This window comes from Lathyrus oleraceus, chromosome 5 (genome assembly GCF_024323335.1).
Source record: "Lathyrus oleraceus cultivar Zhongwan6 chromosome 5, CAAS_Psat_ZW6_1.0, whole genome shotgun sequence".
Classification (NCBI taxonomy): Eukaryota; Viridiplantae; Streptophyta; class Magnoliopsida; order Fabales; family Fabaceae; genus Lathyrus; species Lathyrus oleraceus.
The window spans coordinates 522,279,934-522,300,677 of record NC_066583.1 but is presented as its reverse complement, the minus strand read 5'-3'; the positions used below and the strand labels follow the sequence as shown (position 1 = coordinate 522,300,677).

General features: G+C 34.8%; 1 protein-coding gene across 15 annotated transcripts in view; it reads right to left on the bottom strand.

Moving 5' to 3' along the window:
- Positions 1-15,657: 15,657 nt before the first annotated feature.
- LOC127086004 (uncharacterized) overlaps positions 15,658-20,744 on the bottom strand; it is a 98,169-nt gene continuing 93,082 nt past the window's right edge. For 3 of the 15 annotated variants that reach the window (XM_051026633.1, XM_051026632.1, XM_051026637.1), the window contains exon 4: positions 15,658-16,406. In XM_051026633.1, coding sequence (XP_050882590.1) covers positions 15,831-16,406 — 576 coding nt within the window. In that variant the 3' untranslated portion in view covers positions 15,658-15,830. Of the gene's footprint in view, positions 17,172-17,518; positions 17,687-20,744 lie in introns of those variants that run through there. The other 12 variants (XM_051026642.1, XM_051026639.1, XM_051026643.1 and 9 more) reach the window with 8 other exon arrangements.

The window sequence follows — 20,744 nt, the reverse complement described above, 5'->3', positions numbered from 1 at the left end:
ACGATGACCCTTAAACATCCAAAGGGTAAAATTACTTACTTCTCAATAGTAAGGACAGTTTTACCCTCATAAGGATAGGAAACGTTCATAACGACCTTAGGAAGGTATAACTCTCAATTGCTGGATCATAACCTAAAACATTTTCCACCCCTCACACTTTGCAAATCCTAGAAAATCACCACTTGGTATATATTCATGCTAGAATCATTACCAAGTTATATTTTTCTAAACTGTTTTTTTTCAAAATCAAACGAGATAAATGCTTTGTATACATTCATACGAGAATCATTACAAAGTTAAACTCTCTTTTTCGAAACTTTTTTTTAAACAATTCACGAACACTTTTCAGACAAAAATATAAGTGATCCAGCAATTAAGAGCCCATGGATAACCATGGATACAAAGGGTGCTAACACCTTCCCTTTGTATAATGTACCTCCCGAACCCAAAATCTATTGAGGTCTTTCCTGTTCTTTTCCACCTTTCCTTATTCGATAAAAGAAAAGTCGGTGGCGACTCTTGCTATCCGCGACATTGCGATAAAAAGCAAAACACCCCAAGTCAGTTCACTGTATGACAGTTGCTAAAACAAACATCATACACACACACTGAAAACAACACAGGTGGGAGAAGAGGGGAGAGGGCTCGCTAGGACATCGCATCCTATGCCTACGTATCTCATCTGGAATGAGAATAAGAGCTACCGTAGTTCGGCTCACGCACGCCGAAACAAAACACACGCAGGAAACCGACTGCCAATCGCTGGACTTATTTCAGACTCCACACAAGCAGGCAAACATGGAAACCGAATGCCAATCGCTGGACTTACATCAGACTCCGAACCAAACAAACCCACACTGGAAACCAAATGCCACTTGATGGACTTATATCGGACTCCAAGCACACAACAAAAGGATACGGAATGCCAATCGCTGGTCTTACATCCATCTCCTAACACACAGGAAGGGTAACAAACAAACAAGTTAATAGGGAGTCGGGAACTCGAGCCTAATAACTGTCAAGCAGACCCACACAAAAGAAAAAAGGTGCCCGGAGAGATCTCGTGCGACCTCCTGCCTACGTACCTCATCTGGTATGAGGATCAGGGCAACGTAGTTCCCATTAACAGGGGAGAAACTTTCTCCTAACCAGAGACTGGGAAATGACCAACTAGAAGGGAGACTGACTCGAGCCTAATAGTTACCATGTATTCCACAATGGTCCTAGGTTGAGTTTTCTATCTACTTGCACAGGCTGCAAACTAATCCTAAACAGGCAAAGCAAAGCATACAAGCACAATCAAAACAGAGCAAACATACACAATTAGCACACACTATATACAGACAAAGGTGGGCTCACACAAGGGTTAGGCTGCAAAAGCAAGCCAACTGTATCAGGGTGATGTTAGCTCTTAACCCTAACATTGAGAGTTAGGGTGAAGCAGATGAAATAGGAAGTGAGGGGTGTGCCTCACAGCTCTTATCCCTGGCCTGGGAGAGCTTCAGACAAAGGAAGTGTGGGTTCAAAAATTTGGAACTCTTCTACACTTATGACTGACTCAACATGGATCTTGGGTTAATATCCACAATGCATCAACACCAGTTGTGTGAGAAAAGGGATGACTCAACTGAATAGCAGGAGATGGATTGCACATCTCTTGTGTCTGCCAATTGCCTTAACAAAGGTCTTTTCCTGCTTGGGGACAAAGATAAACAATCACAAGCATTGCCTCTTAAGGAGGACTTCAGACAGGTGCCTGACCAAGTAACAGGCCAGGTCTTCCAGACTACATGGAGTTAGTGAGTTCTACCTCAATTGGTTAAGCAACCAAGCAACAGCAAAAGCAAGTTCAAAATGAACTATAGCCACTAATGTACCTGAAAACAATCTAGCTCAGTTAGTATTCAACTCAGAAAAGAAAGTCAAACAGACAATTACAAGTCAACAGTTAACTGTACACAAGCAATGCATCAAGCAAAGCACAAGCCAATGCTCAACTCAAATGACTTAGAAGCCACCTACAAAACAAACTCAATGTTAATCAACATCAATCAAATAAGCAACTCAAGCCAAGTGAATTAATTCCTCCATGCCATATGCTTTTTGTCCTGAAAACCAAGCTCAAACATGAGAAGCAAACCCCTAGGACAAGGCCTAGGGTCAAAGAGGGAGAAATAATTCAAAACAGAACATGAAAATTGGGACAAATCAAGTTCAATCAATTTAGAACAATGTCCAAGTGGTCTCATATCCATATCATCAACCAATTTCATTTCATAAAGCATTTAGTGCAAAGCATGCAATTTCAAAGCTCATTGGACCAAACAGAATGAATCAATCCACATCCAATCAAAAATAATTCAATAAATATCAAGAAAAATTATGGCTAAACAGATCTCATAACATGATCATCATACCAAAATTCAAGTCAATTGGACAAGTGGAAGCATGTCAAATAAAATCCATAAGTCAAAGCTTGCTCAAACAAGCTCAAAGGAAGCACAATTCCATACATCAACTTCACACAAACCTAAAACAGAATCTACACATGATAAATGCATCAAACCAAAGCCATGGCAAACTTTAATGTGTCTATAATCACTCCACAAAATTTCAAGTCCATGTGATACACATCAAGAATTTCACAAATCATTTAAGATCATGACTCACAAAAGGTTCACAAATGATCAAACAGAAAAGAAATTCTCAACCAAATTGGAAATGCATCCAAAAATTCCACACAAATTCACAAGTGAACCTAACATCCAGAAGAGTCAACATGCAAAAATTCACATCAATTCAAGTTCATATGGCATGGTAATAAAAATCCACAAGTTGGACAAGAAATGGTGTGACACACATTGTCACACCTAGATTGATCAGCTCATATCTCACAAACCAGAAATGATAAAATCACAAACTCAAAGCCAAAATGTTCATTGAGATGTCTATTTTAAGCATGCAAAGTTTCAAGAATTTTGGATGAAAACTCATCATTTCATGAAGGATATGGCAAGATAGGTCATGAAAACATACACATACACAATCCCTAAGCAAAATAAAAATCCAACAGTTCACAATTTCTGGAAAAATATTCATTAAATTCTAGAGATCATGATGAACACAATGAAAAAAACCACAGCTCAATTGGATTAATGGAGATATGATTTTTGGAATGGAAGAGAAAAATAAAAAATGATGTGAACAAGCATATAGAAGTATGGAAAGCCTAAGTGAAAAAGGCAAAAAGCAATATGAAAAAGCCACCGAGCCAAGGATCGAGCCGGCTCCATATTCAAATTGTGGCGCTCACTTAATGAAACGTGTCGTTTCATTAAGTGAGGTGGCATGGCATGATTGGTTGCATGGGCAAAAAACACAAAAAGCATGCAAACAGGCGAAGGCATGGATCTACAACGCTTCTGGAAACGATTTTCAAATGTTCATCCGTGTTCATCATAAACCCTAGGCTCAAGAACAATTATGCTTAGAAATTCATGAAATCTATATCACTAGAATCCTCTTTCAACGTACATCATCAATCCAAGCTTATTTTATGCTAAATCTTCCTAGATTAAAAGTTTCGAAGGAAAACATTTTTGTGCATCAATCTTAAAATCAACATAACTTCCTCAATTCTCCATGGATTTTAATGATTCAACTTGTAGTGTACTCTACATCCAAGGATCTATCAAAAGCATGTATTAATTACAAGAATTGTGATGCTCGAAAACTGACCTTAATGGAGTAGCAGAAGTGAATTCATGGATTTCAAGCTTTGTAAGGTGCAAACAGAAGTTCTTCAGTGCTTGTATGAGTGAATGAAGCAAGGTTTTGATGTTAATTGTGCACGATCTTGTTGAAAACTCAAACTGCCATTGATGAACACACTTGCAACAGTTCTTGAATTAGCTTGAAAACCTTGTGATCTTGCTTCCAATAGCCTCAACAATGCGCATGGATGAAGGATTGATCAAAGCAAATGCAATGTTTATGCAGAAAAATGGAGAAAAGTTGAGAGAAGAAGTTGAAGAATTTTTTGATTTCTAGATCTAGATCTCAATTCTGTTATCATTATGAGGAAACAGTTATAATTTAGCTTTTATATGTGATGCTAATGATATTGGTAATCATGATTAGTGTTAATGCAAAAGGATTAAGTGATATCAAGTTTTATGACCAATTAGCCAATCCACCTTACATGCATGAAAATCAATGTAACAGTGCAATGTTCTGGTTTGGATCAACTCCAAATGATGTTTCTAAGCCAAGGCAATTGGAAAAACATGAAAACAATGCATATTTCTCAAATTGATATTTTCCCTCCAATTTTCAAATTCAATTCAAATGAAAAGTTCAATTTTTTTGCAATGGAAATTCATGGTTTATGATGTGTAATTTGGATAGCTCATATCAAGAGTGAAATGTTGCAAAAAGTCCCACTTCACTTGGCCTTGTGGTTCAAAAGTTATGCACTTTTGAAATTCAAAATTTCTTGACCAAGATTGATCCATAACTTGCCAACCATACATGAGAAATTCATGTTCTTGGACTTTTTGGAAAGGTGAGAGCAAGATATACAATTTTCATTTTTGACAAAATTTCATTTGAAGCATTTTTGGACATGTAAATTTGAGGAGAAAACCTTTCCATTTTTGGCAATTTTGAATTACAAGTCACTTTCTATTTTTGGAAAGTTTTCATCTGACTTTATTTTCTTCAATGTTGATGTTTGAAATGTCAAATGAAACTTGTTTGGACATGAATGAAGTGTCTCTAACCCTCTCCCATATCCAAATCCAACAGTTGACCTTTGTTGACTGATAGATGAATTGGCTATGCACAGATGAAATTGAGCCTCAATCTTCTGATGACATGGCTCCAAAATGAAACCCTAGCTTCCACAAGCTCAATAAAACCATATAATGATCCCCCATCTTAATGAAGACCTCATCTCCTTGACAAGCCCTGATTGACCCAATACAAATGATTAGGGTTGACCAGTGGTCAAAACCCTAATCCCAAGGCATCTGATCAAGCACAATGAACCTCTTGGATGATGACAATATCATGATGATGATGACGTACCATTTCAACCGAGATGATGATCAATCTCCTTGAGGAACCAAGAAACCCTAATTTGAAGCACACCCTCAGATGGCTATTGATCAATTCTTGAGACCCTCAGGCTTGAATATCTTTTAACCTCTTTATCTTCTGAGAAAGACCTAGGAGGATGACTTGTTCATTGTGGCCATATGATATGCAAAGATGCAATGCCTAATGACCTAAAAATGAAATGCAATATGTTAAGCTAGTCCCAAGAGAGGAGGGCAAACTTTGAGGTGTTACACTGTGAACGCATATGCAGTCAAGAAATACTTCGCCTAAAAAAAGAAAAGAACAGCTCGCTAAGTTGAAAACCCGAAAGGGCGATCCAGGCAAAAATTAGAGACATAAAAACAGAAAGAATTTCCCGATAAGTTGAATACCCCACCTTGGGGCAACTTATGCAAAAATTAGGGATTATGGCAAGTAACTACAGTCTGCTGATCGCCCAATTTTGGAAAGACTTTGTTGAGCATAAGGGTTGACATCGATTCATCATCCCAGTAGCGGTCAAGAGCACAATGGATATCAAGAGTTGGTAGAAGGATTAAGGATCATTTGTATTCAATGTAACCCTTTTCCATGTAAATCACCATTTTCAACATTGGAAAAATCTATGGAGTCTTGTCATTTACAGCCTACCATCCCATTAAATAAAGTTGAGCCTTTATCCAATTGTTTCTACTCTTATTTACTTCAGCCAATAGTTTAAATTTTATTATGATTATTTTGGAAATTTAAATTTTTTTAATCAAAATCATTTTTCTTAAAACATATAAAGACAAGAATTTTTCAAATCAATTAAAAGGAAGTATCGACAACACTTCAAAGAGCAGCAGTTCCTTAAGTGTGAAACATCAGAGGTTCCCCAAGCAGTTAACCCTTCGGGTATCCCTAGTTGTTGGTGTTGATCTGGTTCCCCTGCGGAGTGTTTGTTCCCTAGCAGAGTTCCGATTCTTTTCCCCAACTGAGTTGGTTGATTCAGTACCTTGCGGCGTGTTATTTCCCCGACAGAGTTTCTGTGCCCCCCAACGGAGTTCGTGTTTCTTCAGCAGGGTTGATCTTCAGCAGAGTAAGAGGTTCTTCCCCAGTGGATCGCGTTGGTTTCCTCACCAGTCGCCATCCTACTTGCTCCCAGTCAGAGTTTCCTCCTTGTTTCTGAGCAGCCATTTTGTGTTTATCTTCTGTATGGTTGTCTCCCATTTGATATGGCGTTGACTTAAAATTCCCTGCAGACTCGATAAAGATTCATCTCCTCAGCAGATCTCCTCTTCCCTCGGCTAGATTTAAGCCTTTGAATGTTGATTTCTTTGTTCTCCGGCAGTTGTCTCCCTCTTTTGCGGGTTGACCGAGGATTGTACCGATGATTCAAATTTTTTGCAACACCTTTGTATCCTTTGTGATCGTTCTGTCAGCATAATCATCATATATACATATACATATACCTTCATATAATTTCATAAATGCATATTTGCATCATCATATCTGATTAGTTTATCTGAGATTCTTATTCTCTGTTATGGCGATACTTTATCCCCATACGAGTTTGGTGTCTGTCCTCCCTCAATTGCAGAGTGTCATCCCCTTAGGCAGGAAGACTTTAACCTTTCTCCTCTTCCCCACTGAGTTTGTTTCCTAGTGGATGATTATTATTTCAGTTTCCTTCCCAGTTGATTATCTGGATGGAATCACTCCCCTTGAGTTATGTCCTCATTAGGTTGAGTCTTGATTGACTGTTTCTTTCTAGATCTTACCTGGATATATGCTTTGAGTCTTCTAAGAGTTTGTTACCCAGTAACTGGTAATATTCTTCTGAAATTTGTTACTTCTTGCCCAATACCCGACATAAGTACCCCTGTTTTCATAGCAGCGGAGTTCCCAGTGGATTCATTTGTTTCTGATTCCCCAGGAAGTATATCCTTGATATGTTCATCCTAAGTGGTGACAGATATCTTTCTTTCCCCTGCTTGAGTGTATCCTTGATATGTTCATCCTAACCGATGACGGCTATTCTCATCCTTGGTGTTCTACCCAGTAAAAAGGTAGTTGTAATCCCTATTTTGTTCCCTAGAGAGTTAATCCTTGATATGTTCATCTTAACCGATGATGGATTTCCTTCTCCTTATGGTATTCTACCCAGTAAAAGGTAGTTGTAAACCCTACTTTCTCCCGTAGAGTCTATCCTTGATATGTTCATCCTAACCGGTGACGGATTTTCTCTTCGATGGTATTCTATCCAGTAACTGATAGATGTAATTCCTATTTTCTCCCCTCACAGAGTCTATCCTTGATATGTTCATCCTAACCAGTGATAGATTTTCTCTTTGATGGTCTTCTATCTAGCATTCGATAGATGTAATTTCTACCTTGTGGTTCAGTTGGTATATCCTTGATATGTTCATCCTAACCGATGACGGGTATCCTCCTTGACAGTCCCAGGCAAGTCTATCCTTAATATGTTCATCTTAATCGATGACGGATTTTCTTCCCTGGTGAGTCTATCCTTGATATGTTCATCCTAACCGATGACGGATATTCTCACCTTTGGTCTTCTGCCCAATAGCCGGTAGTTATAAATCCTATTTTCTGCAGTTTTCCCCAGCAAGGCTATTCTTACCTAGTAACCGATAATGAATACTCTCTCCTGGAAATTCTCAGCGAGTCATCCTTGATATGTTCATCCTAATCGATGACAGATGTCCTCTCTGTCAGATCTTTATTATCTCCTCACCCAATAACATGCAGTAGATAATATATTTCTGCCCCTCTTGTGTTGAAGTTTATTTCTTCCCCAGTCGAGTTGAGTGTGCATTTCCTTAGTGAAATCGTTTTTCCTGCATGATTTAAGTACTTCAGTTTTATCCTGACTTACTCGTATCCCCTGCAGATATTATTGTTCCCCGTCTGAGTCTTTCCCATTTTTTGTATGGAATTCCTCGAGTCCCCTAGCAGTTTTCAAGTTGTAGCCTGGCCTATGCATAACTCTTTTATCCCCATAGAGTCTCTGTCTCCCCAGTGAGTTTTCCTTGCGGAATGCATTATACTTATGTGGACTTTCGGTCTCTCTGATTTCTTTTCCTTTGTGGCTATATTTCCCCACAAAGAATTTACTTTTGCATTCATATCATATGCATCATGAGGTCTCTTAGGGACCAAAATTGTTTCTATGTTGTTATTTAAGCCCATTCTACTAAGTCGAGCCGAAGATTTTAACCTTTACCTCCTCAGTTAGAATGTCCTTAAATAGGGGCAGCTGTAAGACCCTAATTTTGACCCTAAGACCCCTCATGCAATTTCATCATATGCATTAGCATTGGGATCATACTTTGGCATCCTCCTTACCCCTATTTCATTGGGTTTGTTTTGGGAGAGATCACCAAGCACTATGTGATTGTATCATACTTGTATATCATCATTTTATTAACCAAAATACAAAAATATGTTTTTGCATTTGCCTAACTCTTTTGTAGGTAGCGCATGATCTCCATTGGTCTATCAAGTTCATATCTAGGGTTTGAGACCCTCATGACAAAGAGTACAACCATGAATCGATCCAAGAATGGTTATGAGCATCATATATGAGTCCCAATGATCTCTACATTTTATATTGATCAAGTTTCCTTCAAGAGTTTGGAGGTGATTTGCCTTGGAAACCCTAGTTTGATTGGGTATCTTAAGTGACTTCTCCAACAAGCTATCTCGCCAATTGATCAAATTTCTCAAGGGAAACTTCAAAATTCATCATCTTATACATATATGATCTATCATGAGCCAAGAAAGTCAAAAGAATTTAAGGTTAGCAAGTTGGTTGATGGTGGTTGGCCAGATGAATTCATCTGATCAAAACTGGATCTCCCTAGACCCTATCTCCTACATTTTTCACCATATGAAAATGATTACAAGATCAAAGTTACTCTAAATGACATTATAAACAACTTTAATGTTGAGGTCTAGAGCTACTTTTGCTTGGACAGTCATTTTCTATGTTGAAACATTATAGGTCATTTTGTCTAAACCCTAATTTGAAAGTCAACTTCCCAAGGCCATAACTTGCTCAATTTTTGTGAGATGAAAGATTTCCAAGTTGCACAATAAAATTCAATATGTATACTTCAACTTTGATGTATGTAGTTAGAGCTAAGTCAACTTTTATGATCATGTGATATGAGGTTACATTATAGGTCATTTTTGACCTATACCATTGAACAAGTGATTTTTCCAAACTTCAAAAATGCATAATTCTATCGTTCTAAATCCAAATGACATGAAATTGGTGACCATTTTGAAGGTATTTGAAGAGCTACAATGTTGATGAAGACACTTTTCTCATTTGAAGCTCACATAAAAAGTTAAGTAAGGTGGAATATTGAGCTATATAGCTTGACACTTAGTAAATTTTTCAACATGTTGAAATTTCCAAACTTCCACATCAAAATTCTTCATGTTCCAAGCTCCAAATGAAAAAGTGTTGAATATCAAACTTGTTCCCCTTGATCCAAGCTTTCCAAATCAACCAAGTTCATGCATTTTGGACAAAGATTGCTAGGACTGCGCATGGCTTTAACAGGGCTACATCATTGGAAAGAATCAATTGCACAAACTTCAGTTCACATTGCCTTGCCATTCAAGCTTCATTCATACTTCAATTGGAATCATTTTGGACCTTAATGCATTGCATCATGGGCCTGTACATGCCCATGCACTCGTGCCATCCATATTGCCAATTTTGGATAGATTTTGAAGTGTGCAAATATTATTCCCTTTGGCTATAAATAGAAGGCCTCTGAGCTCATTTGAATAACTTTTTGCGCGCCAGCTTTGCCCCCCATTGAAACCCTCTCATTCTAAAGGAAAACCTGAGAAATTTCAATTTGAAATTTGAGTTTGAATCTCAACTGTTGGAGATTCAAGAACTCCAGGATCCAAAGCCTTGCAACCTCTCCAATCACTTCCTGCTAGCTTCTCTAGTGTGATCACATCGTGTTTGGAGCAAGCAACATCAAGAACTGCATAACATTGAAGGTAATTTTCAAAAAACTTCATCTCTTCGATTCTCACTCAATTCTACTCAATTATCTTGGATCTTTGGTTGTCTGAAGTCCTACCAATGTAGGCAAGAAGATTGAGTTGCTTAGAGGTCAAATCAAAGCAACTCAGTTGATACACCTCAAAATTCAACTCCTCATTTCTTTCTATATATATATGTGGAGTTAGTTAAAATTGAGGTCAGATTTGTGCTCTACGCCATTTTTTCTTTCAGATCATGTCCTTCTTTTTCATTTTCTTGATGGTGATAAGTGAACCAGTCCGGTGGACCTCGCTTGAGAAGGTGACCGGAGGTCCAGCGCCGGTGGTGTGTTGGACAGGTTCTGAGCCGTTGATCTCACTTGAAATGTTTTAATCTCACGCGTTGCTTGTAATTACCATTTGTGTTACGCATTGACTCGTGACTATGGTGGAAAGCGCGCTGATGGCCATTTGATATGCCACCTCAATTAATGAGGCAGATCAAGTGGTCCACGTTTTTCTGTTATTTTCTGATTTTCTTTTATTCCTTTTATTTTCATTTATTCATATTAATTTTAATATTGATCCAAAAAATATGAGAGTTTCACCAAAAAATTTCAAATAATTTCCTCTTTCATATTTTGAATTAAAATTATTTTTTGGATCATTATTAATATTTTTCATGATTTAATTGATTTTGTGTTTGTTTTTAACTGTTTAAAAATACTTTTAAGTCTTTAAAAATTCTGAAATTTTTTCTCCAAGATCCTTTGACCTTGTTTGACATATGATAAATCTCATGGCCATTTCTTTGGTGTTTTGATGAGGTTTTAGGAATTTGACAAACCATATTTAATTTAAGTGTATTATTTTAGTCTTTTTAATTTGAATAAATGCCAATTAATTGTGTTGACCAATTGTGATGACTTGTTTGAGTTTGACTCTTGTTGTTGGGCCTTGGTCAAGGTTGATTTGACTTTGTCAAATTAATATCATTGAATTTAGAGGATTGATGGAATGTACATTCCATCTTCCAAAATGAATGGATGATATTTATTTGGTAAAAGTCCTTCTTTAACCAATTTGAGTTTTGATCCATTCCCCTCCCTCTTCATCTCATTCTCATTCTTTATGCATTCATCTCATTTGGCCTATGATATCTCAAAGTCCTAAGGCTAGTTGATTGAAAAATAAACATAAGTATGAATGAGATTAGGCCACCTCTTTTGCATATTCTTTTTGTGTGTGATATGTTTCATGAGCATAGTCCATTATACTATGTCTCTAACATGCATTAACACCAAAATTCTATTGCCCGACCTCAAATAGTTGTGACTTCTACATAAGTCCAATTACGATTGTTTAACATAGCGCTAAATTTGTGACACAAAAGGCATAACATTCTAGTTAGTGAGATTGTAAGTCTCCCCTCTTTCATGGTTTTGTGGGGAAACTTGACCTTTTTTCCTTCCTTTGAAAGATGTCTTGGCTCAAGGATCCATGCTTGTTATAAGTGGGTTGGGTGTTCTCCAAAGAATGACTAAAAAATGAAAAGCAAAGGCAAAACAATACTAACTTCTAACTCATTAACTACTAACTTTTAATTTCAAGCCATTTATTTTAATGTCATTTAATTTTAGTCTTTATTTATTTGCCATTATTCATACCATTCTAACTGTTTATGTTAATGCAATTTTCACTTTGTCCACTTGGACCATATTGTGTGATATATCTTGTTTGTGTATACTTTGCTTGTTTGTGTGGTCTTTGACCATTAATGTACATAATAACAACAAAAACCCTAAAAAACTTTTGTGTGGACTGTTGGCTTGATCTTGGACAAATGAGCTTAGAATTTAGGCAACATTCCTATGCTAAAGGACTTGGCCAATGGCAACTTTTGTGAAACCAAGTGCTTGCAATTTGAAACTTCATCTGATACATCATTCAAGATCCCTCTGAGTTCATCTACAACATGATCATTGTGAAGCTGTTATTTTGAGCTTGTGACTTGTGGAATTTATCTGTTACATGGGCTAATTTGAAGAAGATCATGGAGTGGCTAAAGCTTGGATGTGGCTATCTTTATTTGATGTCTTGCTCTTCAAGATAATATAATTGTGCATTTGTGTGTTGCTTGATTCAAAATGTCCAAGGGAATTTGGGTTTCTATTGACATTCTTGTCTATTGGATTGCTACCCATTGGTCAGATCTTTTCAACTCTTAAATTTTAATTTTGTGCATTGGATTAGTCTCTTCATCTCCTCCCCATCTCTTAAATTTCAAAATCTCTCCCTCATTTTAAAAAATCTTCTCTGTTTGAACTAGTTTTGTTCTAAAACTTTGAGCACTTTGCAAAATGATAGAAACTTTGGCCTTATGCCATTGTATTTTTAAACTACTTTTCTTAAATCAAACTTGTAAAGAGGCTCAATTATACTTGACTTAAACTTTCAAAAAGCCAAAAAGAACTAACTCATTCAAACCATTTTTAGGCTTCTGTGCCCTTCAAACTTAATTTTTGCTAAAAATAATGCATCCACTTTGAAATTCGTATCACGAACTACGAGGTTTTGATCCTTCATTTTTATGTTGGTACGTAGGCACAAGTCTGAAGGTCTTGTCAAACACAAAAATATAATTAATGAATTCTTTTCTCACCCCCCCACTCTATTTGTTTGTAAACATCATTTTGTACCAAATACATATGCACACAAAAAGGGCTCCCTAGGAGTACCTAGGACACTTTGAATGCTAACAGCTTCCCTTTGTGTACCCAAGCCCCTTACCTGTAATCTCTGACATTTTATTAGTTTTGATTTGAAAACTTCTTACTTTTGGGTTTTGTTCGTATTTTTTCCCTTTTCCCTTGGAAACAATAAAAGCGTGGTGGCGACTCTGGTTTTACTGATCTCTAGCTTATCCATGGCTTGATGATCATGAATTTACCGCTACAGATAAAGACATGGAAGGAATTAGAGGATAAATCCATGGAAAGATTTTTCATTACTACTCAGTTTACCGAGCGCTAAGTAGAAATTGTGAGGTTTGAGCAGCAGGAAACTGAGTCACTTTAGGACTCTTGGGAAAGATTAAAACTTTTGTTACGCAGATGCTCGAATCACAACATGAATAATATGGAGCAGATGAAAAACTTCATTAAAGGTCTCAAAGTCAAACTCACATATTTTTGGATGCTTCTACGAGAGGTACTATCTGATAAATGAATGAACCATGGGTAAAAGATATCATTGAGGTGATGTGTATAAATGAGTACCGATCCAAGAATGAAAGGTCGGTCAAGACGGGAACTGTGGGCACGCCTAAAGGTATGTTACCTATTGATACCCACACTACTCTTTTAGCTCATATTGAATTATTAAATAAAAAGCTAGCTGGAAGCAGCTTAGTTAAAGCTAACGTAAGTCAGGTACAAGCACTTAAAAGCGACTTATATGGAGGATAACATGCGAATGAAAGGTGTTCATTGGAAGGGACAAGTGAGGAGGTCTAATTTGCTAATTTATAAAAAAAAAACCTGTATTCAAACACATACAATCCGAGTTGAAAAGACCACCCAAAACTCCTTTGGAATAATAATCAAAATTCAAATGCTAACTAAGGGATGCAACAAAGCCAACAAGCTCTGTTTCAAAGAAATCCATCACAAATGGTAGAGACCTTGCAAAATTTCATTAAGGTCACTCAAAGTAGCTTTGATAGGGTAAATAAGACCCTTAAAGAAATGAGTAGAAACTAGGATGCGTCTATCAAAATTTTGGAGATGAAGATTGGTCAATTATCTAGACAAGTAGCTACTTTTCCAAGCTCAAGTGGAGGATTCACCAGTAACATTGTTGATAACCCTAAGAATGATAACCCTAAATATAGGTTTAGGGGCAATTACTGAAAAGGATAAGGAGGAGATAGTTAAAGAACGTGTGGTTAAGATAGAGGAGGGTACAAATCAAGGTGACCAAGAGGAAAGAGGAGACACCATTGATCAACTTATAGACAAAAATTCTCCTCGGGGGAGAACAAAGAAGCAGATCATGACTTAACCAAATCCTCCTTTACCTGATTACGTAAAACCACCGTACCTAATAATTAAAAAGAAAGTGGTTTAAGATGATGAAGCGAGAATGTTTTCAAAGTTCAAGGAAGTTCTAGCTACTCTCCGGGAAAGTATTTCGTTCCATGAAATTTTAGAACTAATGTCTAAGTTTGCTAAATTTATGAAGGCGTTACTAAATAGGACGGAAGAGAAAAGGATCAAGGAACATGTAAACATGACCGAAAAGAATGATATGGTAAAACCTCAATCCTTACAATGTAAACTAAAAGACTCAGGTAAATTTATGAAGGAGTTACTAAATGGGACAAAAGAGAAAAGGATCAAGGAACATGTAAACATGACAAAAAATGATGATATAGTAAAACCTCAATCCTTACAACCTAAACTAAAAGAATTAGGTAAGTTTACTATTTCCTATAATATCAGTGGGTTCAATATTCTGCATGCTCTATGTGATCTGGGATCTAGCATAAATGTCATGCCACTAAAAACTGGAAAGAATTAAAAGTGGGTGAGATCACACTGAGTAACATGACTCTCAGTCTAGTTGAATTGTCTATTACTCATTCAATTGGTAGTTTACGCGACATATTAGTACCTGTCGACGACTTATTGTTTCCTATAGATTTTGTAGTGCATGATACAAAAGGATATTCAGGAGGATCTATTATTCTTGGACATCCATTCTTGGCAACCGGGAAAGAAAAGATTGATGTAGAAATTGGTCAACTTATCTTGAAGTCAAATAAAAGGAATGTGGTTTTCAAGGTATATGACTGGACACCTTATGTGGATAATTTGGATACTTTCTACTATCTGGAGGAAAAAGGTAGGAAAGTATACAAAGGAACAATGAGAAAGGAAGTGACAGGCGTGAGGGTATCCCTTGCGCCTGACGTACCTTAGACATGGATTATCAAGCTAGTGATGTTAAAAAAGCGTTTGATGGGAGGCAACCCATCAATAAGAATTTATTTTTCCGTCATAATGAATTTTTATTTTTCTAACCTTGTTAATTTTTGTGCTATGTTATTGGAAGAGAAAATAGGTGAAAGAAGAAAACAAAGAAAAAGCAAAAGGGAAGAAAATAGAACAAGAAAAGAGAGAGGAAAGTTTCATCCCTTGGAATCATCACGTATGATAGTATAAACTAGTTCTTTACAATAACAAAATTTGATATTTATTTATACAAACACAATTAATATAAAGACAATAACACACAAATCACACATGATAATTTTAGAATAATTATACTCTAATATTTTTTGAGTCGTGATATTTTCTCTTCTTAAATATTTGAAAGTTGGATCTCTCTCATTAATCTCTATTCCCCTATTTATTTTAAGAATGAACATATTGAATTAATAAAACATAATTGCACCTTTCTTAGAGGTTATACAAATAACTACTAAAGTTGAAAAAAACAAAGAGAGGTCAACTCAATCTTTATCAAATTAAATTAAAGTTTATTTTAAAACACAAACAACTAGTTCATTGAAATGATAACTTGTTTAGTACACAAACAAGATCTTACTTAATACATAGAAATAAGATCTTACGGAACATAGAGATTAAAAACATAGGAACAACATGAAAAGTTTTTAAAATGACATAGATATTGATTAACAAAGATATGAACTAGTTTCGGGTATTTTTTAACCATCCATCAAGGTAAACTTGTTTGGAGTCAGGGGTGGATTTTGCTCTAATATCTTTCAACCATCCATCAAGGTAAACTTGGTTGGAATCAGAGGAGGATTTTGCTTTTTCAGCTCGAGTGTCTTTCAACCAACCATCAAGATAAACTTGTTTGGGATCAGAGGTGGATTTTGTTTTCTCTGCTCGAGTATCTTTCAACCATCCATCAAGGTATACTTGGTTGGAGTCAGGGGTAGATTTTGTTCTCTCGTTTCGAATATCTTTCAACCATCCATCAAGGTAAACTTGGTTGGAATCAGAGGAGGATTTTTCTTTTTCAGCTCGAGTGTCTTTCAACCAACCATCAAGATAAACTTGTTTGGGATCAGAGGTGGATTTTGTTTTCTCTACTCGGGTATCTTTCAACCACCCATCAAGGTATACTTGGTTGGAGTCAGGGGTAGATTTTGTTCTCTCATTTCGAATATTTTTCAACCATCCATCAAGGTAAACTTGGTTGGAGTCAGACATGGTTTTTGTTTGCTTCGCTCGAGTATTTTTCAACCATCCATCAAGGTAAACTTGATTGGAGTCAGAGGTAGATTTTTCTTTCTCAGCTCGGGTATCTTTTAACCATCCATCAAGGTAAACTTGTTTGGAGTCAGAGGTGGATTTTGTTTTCTCTGCTCGGGTATCTTTCAACCATCCATCAAGGTAAACTTGATTGGAGTTAGGCATGGACTTTTCTTTCTCGACCTTGATATTTTTCAACCATCCATCAAGATAAACTTGGTTGGAGTCACTTGCAGGTTTTGTTTTCTCAACTCGGGTATTTTTCAACCATCCATCAAGGTAAACTTGGTTGGATTCAGAGGTGGATTTTGCGTTCTCTGCTCTGGTATCTTTCAACCATCCATCAAGGTAAACTTGGTTAGAGTTAGGTGTTGACTTTTCTTTCTCAGCTCTGATATCTTTCAACCATCCATCAAGATAAACTTGGTTTGTGTCACCGGTAGATTTTGCTTTCTCAGCTCGATTATCTTTCAACCATCCATCAAGGTAAACTTGGTTGGATTCAGAGGTGTCTTTTGCTTTCTTTGCTCTGGAATCTTTCAGCCATCCATCAAGATAAACTTGATCAGAGTTCTGGGAGGATTTGGTTTTCTCTGCTCGTGTATCTTTCAACCATCCATCAAGATAAACTTGGTTAGAGTTAGCAATGTGTTTTTGACTCTTCAATGGATTTTTGAGCCAACCATCAAGGTAAGGTTGATCAGCTTGTATTTCTTGTACATTCTCTTGCTGAAGTTTGATATATCGGGCAAAGCTTCCTTGTCCATTCTACAATACAATTGAATAAATGGATATTAGTGAGTTATTTTTGGATGGTATATATGATTACAAAAATAATGTGTTTTATAAGACACATTATGTTGCACAGGTGAGACACATTCATTATATATTTCAGATGGATACAAAATGTGAAATAAAAATGAAAGAAAAACTATTTTTAAAATTTCATTGCGGCATAGAAAACATTATTTTATCAAATCAAATAGAACAACATGATTGTAAATGAATGATGAAATCAAATCAAATAAAGATGAGAAATGATAGATTGTGATAAATAAATGATGAAAAATATAAGTGTAAAAGATACAAGAATGGATGCAAAGTTAGTAACTTACGATCAACAATAGCATGATAAAAGGGAGGAGAGACAAAACATCTTTGTGTGTCATTTCTTTAATGTTATGATTTTGTGGGAAAATTGTTTTAATGTGAAAAGATGTATTGAAATGGAAGTGAATTGGGCTATTTATAAGTGAATGAAAAGAAAAACTACATTAAGGACATTAAGGACATTGCGACTTTGGTTGGCAAGATTATTTTTTAAATATTTAATTTAATTTATTTTTTAAATGTTTAGTTTAATTTATAAGTTTATATGTCTAAGAAAGATCAATTTACTAAGATTTATTTTTTCCAAATCTATTAGGTGTGTTGTTTTGAGTTATAAATAAAAAATTAAAAAAATTGTTTGTTTGGTATCATTTTTTTAATTAGAAGCTCCTAACTAAATTCTCCAGGTTTAAAATAAATAAATTTTAGAAAAGCTACTGCAATTAGTTTTTTATTTTAAAATTAAAAATGATTCTCTTAAAAACTTTAATAAAAACCTATTAAAATGACAAAGGTGATTTTTTAAATGTTAAACAAACATTTATTTTGATAAGTTATTTCAAATAATTTAAATTTTCATAAATTTATTTTAATTTATAATTGAAGTGGTAATTATCATAATCTCGTCTCTTGAGTTCTAATATTTGAGCTAATAGTATAAATATTTTTTAGTTGAATTAAAATTTGCATTAATGATAGTTTCAATTTTACAATTAATTAAACTAATTTAGTAGTTAATTTTATTAAGTGTAATAAATGCAATGAATTAATTTAACAACATCCCCTTTAATTCGAGGTGGGTGTAGGTATTCCGAGACATTCAAATTTGAAGACTAATATATAGATTAAAATTATTTATGTTCGTCTTATATATTTTTTTTTATATTTTAATACAAATATTTATTAATTTATTTAATGGTAATTATATATTACAAAATTTCATTTTTGGAAAAAAATTATTATTTTAATATTTTATATTTTTTAATAATTATTATTTTATAAAATTAATTATAATGAGTATAATATTTTAATTTTATTATCATCAAATATACACGACATCAAAATTACCAAACATGAAATCTAAATATAGGGATCCAATTAATTGAATTGGAATTTACATTGTGAATCATGAGTCTTCTGCCACCAACTCCTAGGGACTCACTACCTAGCCAACAATGAATCCAAAATACTGTGTTCACCCTTGCATGTTTAAGATGTTCACATGTAGCTAGGGTTTGGGTGGTTATGTAGTTATGCTTACCTAATAGTAAGACTGTGTTGACCTTTGCATGTTTAAGATGTTCACATGTAGCTAGGGTTTGCGTGGTTATGTAGTTATGCTTATCTAGTAGTAAGTTAAAAAATTGTAGTTATCAATATTATTATATTGACCGGTCTAAAGAGAAGATAGATAAGTTATTATAATCAAATATTATCTAAAAAACAATAAATTATAAGGAATATAGTTTCATTATTTTTATGTTTATTTAAAAAATATAAATATTTTTTAAATTAATGATAAATAATTGATTTTAAATGTGATGATGGTTTATATCTTTACATAAGAAACTAAATGATAAAATGTGAATATTCATATCTAACATTAAATATTTATCAAAATATGTAGGCCAGCCTCATATTTATTGTAAATTTTTTAACAAAGCTTTTAATAATGTAAATTAGAATAATGTAGGCCAGCCTCTCTATTTATATAAAAAAAATATTTTTAAAATTATTTTTATAATAAAAATATAAAATTTGTCACAAAACAATTTTATTTTATTAACTATAAAAATATAGGTTATAAATCACATATTTCATTTATAATTCATTAACCAGTAAAATACGTAATATTAATCAAATTATAATATTAAAATATGAAATACACAATTTGCTTAATTATTAATTATTATATTTTATATTTTAATGTCAGAATTTATTGATATTATTTATTTTATTAATTGAATACAGTAATAAATAAAATATATGGTTAATCACCTATATTTTTGTGATTAATATAATAATAAAATTGATTAATAACAAACTTTATATTTATATTATAAAAATAATTATAAAAATAAATCAAAAACGAGTTTAAGACAACGTAGGAAAAAGGGAGACTCGGATATCGTATCTCAAAGACGGTTGAATTATTATTAATATATTGGAATCGAATTGGGGGTTTATATTTTATTCATAATAAATGATTATGAAAAGTGATTATAAAATAAGTTGATTTATTGATTCGGTTTCCTACCTATCATTGATTATTATAGCGCGAATGAAAGTGTAAGAATTATGTTTCTTATTTGCTGAATTAAGCAATCAGTTAAGATTAAAGCGAATTAACGGATTAAGCATACGTTAACACACAATCAAAATTAGGGAACAATAAATATTCGAATCAAACAAAATTACTAAGTTTAAAATTGTACCTGATTCAGGTCTTGGTTCAAGCATCCTTATGTGCATCACATTTAACTTTGCATAGGCCATTAACTCAAGTCTTTTGGTATGGGAAAATGCATAGACCCATATGCCCGATTCACTTCATTCATATGATGCAGATGATCAAGCACTACGCCAAATAAGGGAAAAGAGGGCGCTTATTTTGGCCTATAACAGCGCTTTTAAGCGCCCTCTAAAGTGGCGCTGGCATAGGTAAAGACAGCGCTTTGTTTTCCTAGAGAAAACGCTCTCTAAAGTGGCCCTTTAAGGGCCACATTATAGTGCGCTTTCAGAAAAAAGCGCCCTCTGGAGTGGTCCATAAAGGGCCACCTTAGAGGGCGCTTTCTGGACAAAGCGTCCTCTAAAGTTGTCAATGTAAAGTGTTTAGAGGGCGCTTCCTACAGAAAGCGCCCTCTAAAGTGTTAGTTATTTTAAAAAAATTTGTTTGAAAAACAGTGGGTATTTAATTGGTGACGAGGTGTAATGCCCTAAACCAATAATAAATATGTTATTGTTAACGTGTATATGTGTCAAGTAAAAGAGTGTTATTTTAATTTCATAATAACATATATAATTACCTCGGGAAATTTCGGTTGACAATTGATACTAGCTCGGTCACTAGTATCTTTTGCCTCGGAATCCCGCCTTTCCTCTCTATACCTTGCATTCTCCTTTTGCAGTTCGAGTACTTGTGCCCTTAACTCCGCCAAGGTCTCCATCACCTCTTTGTTGGTTGGATTTTTTGTTTTTGATTTTTTATAAAACGACGACGGAGTCACACCA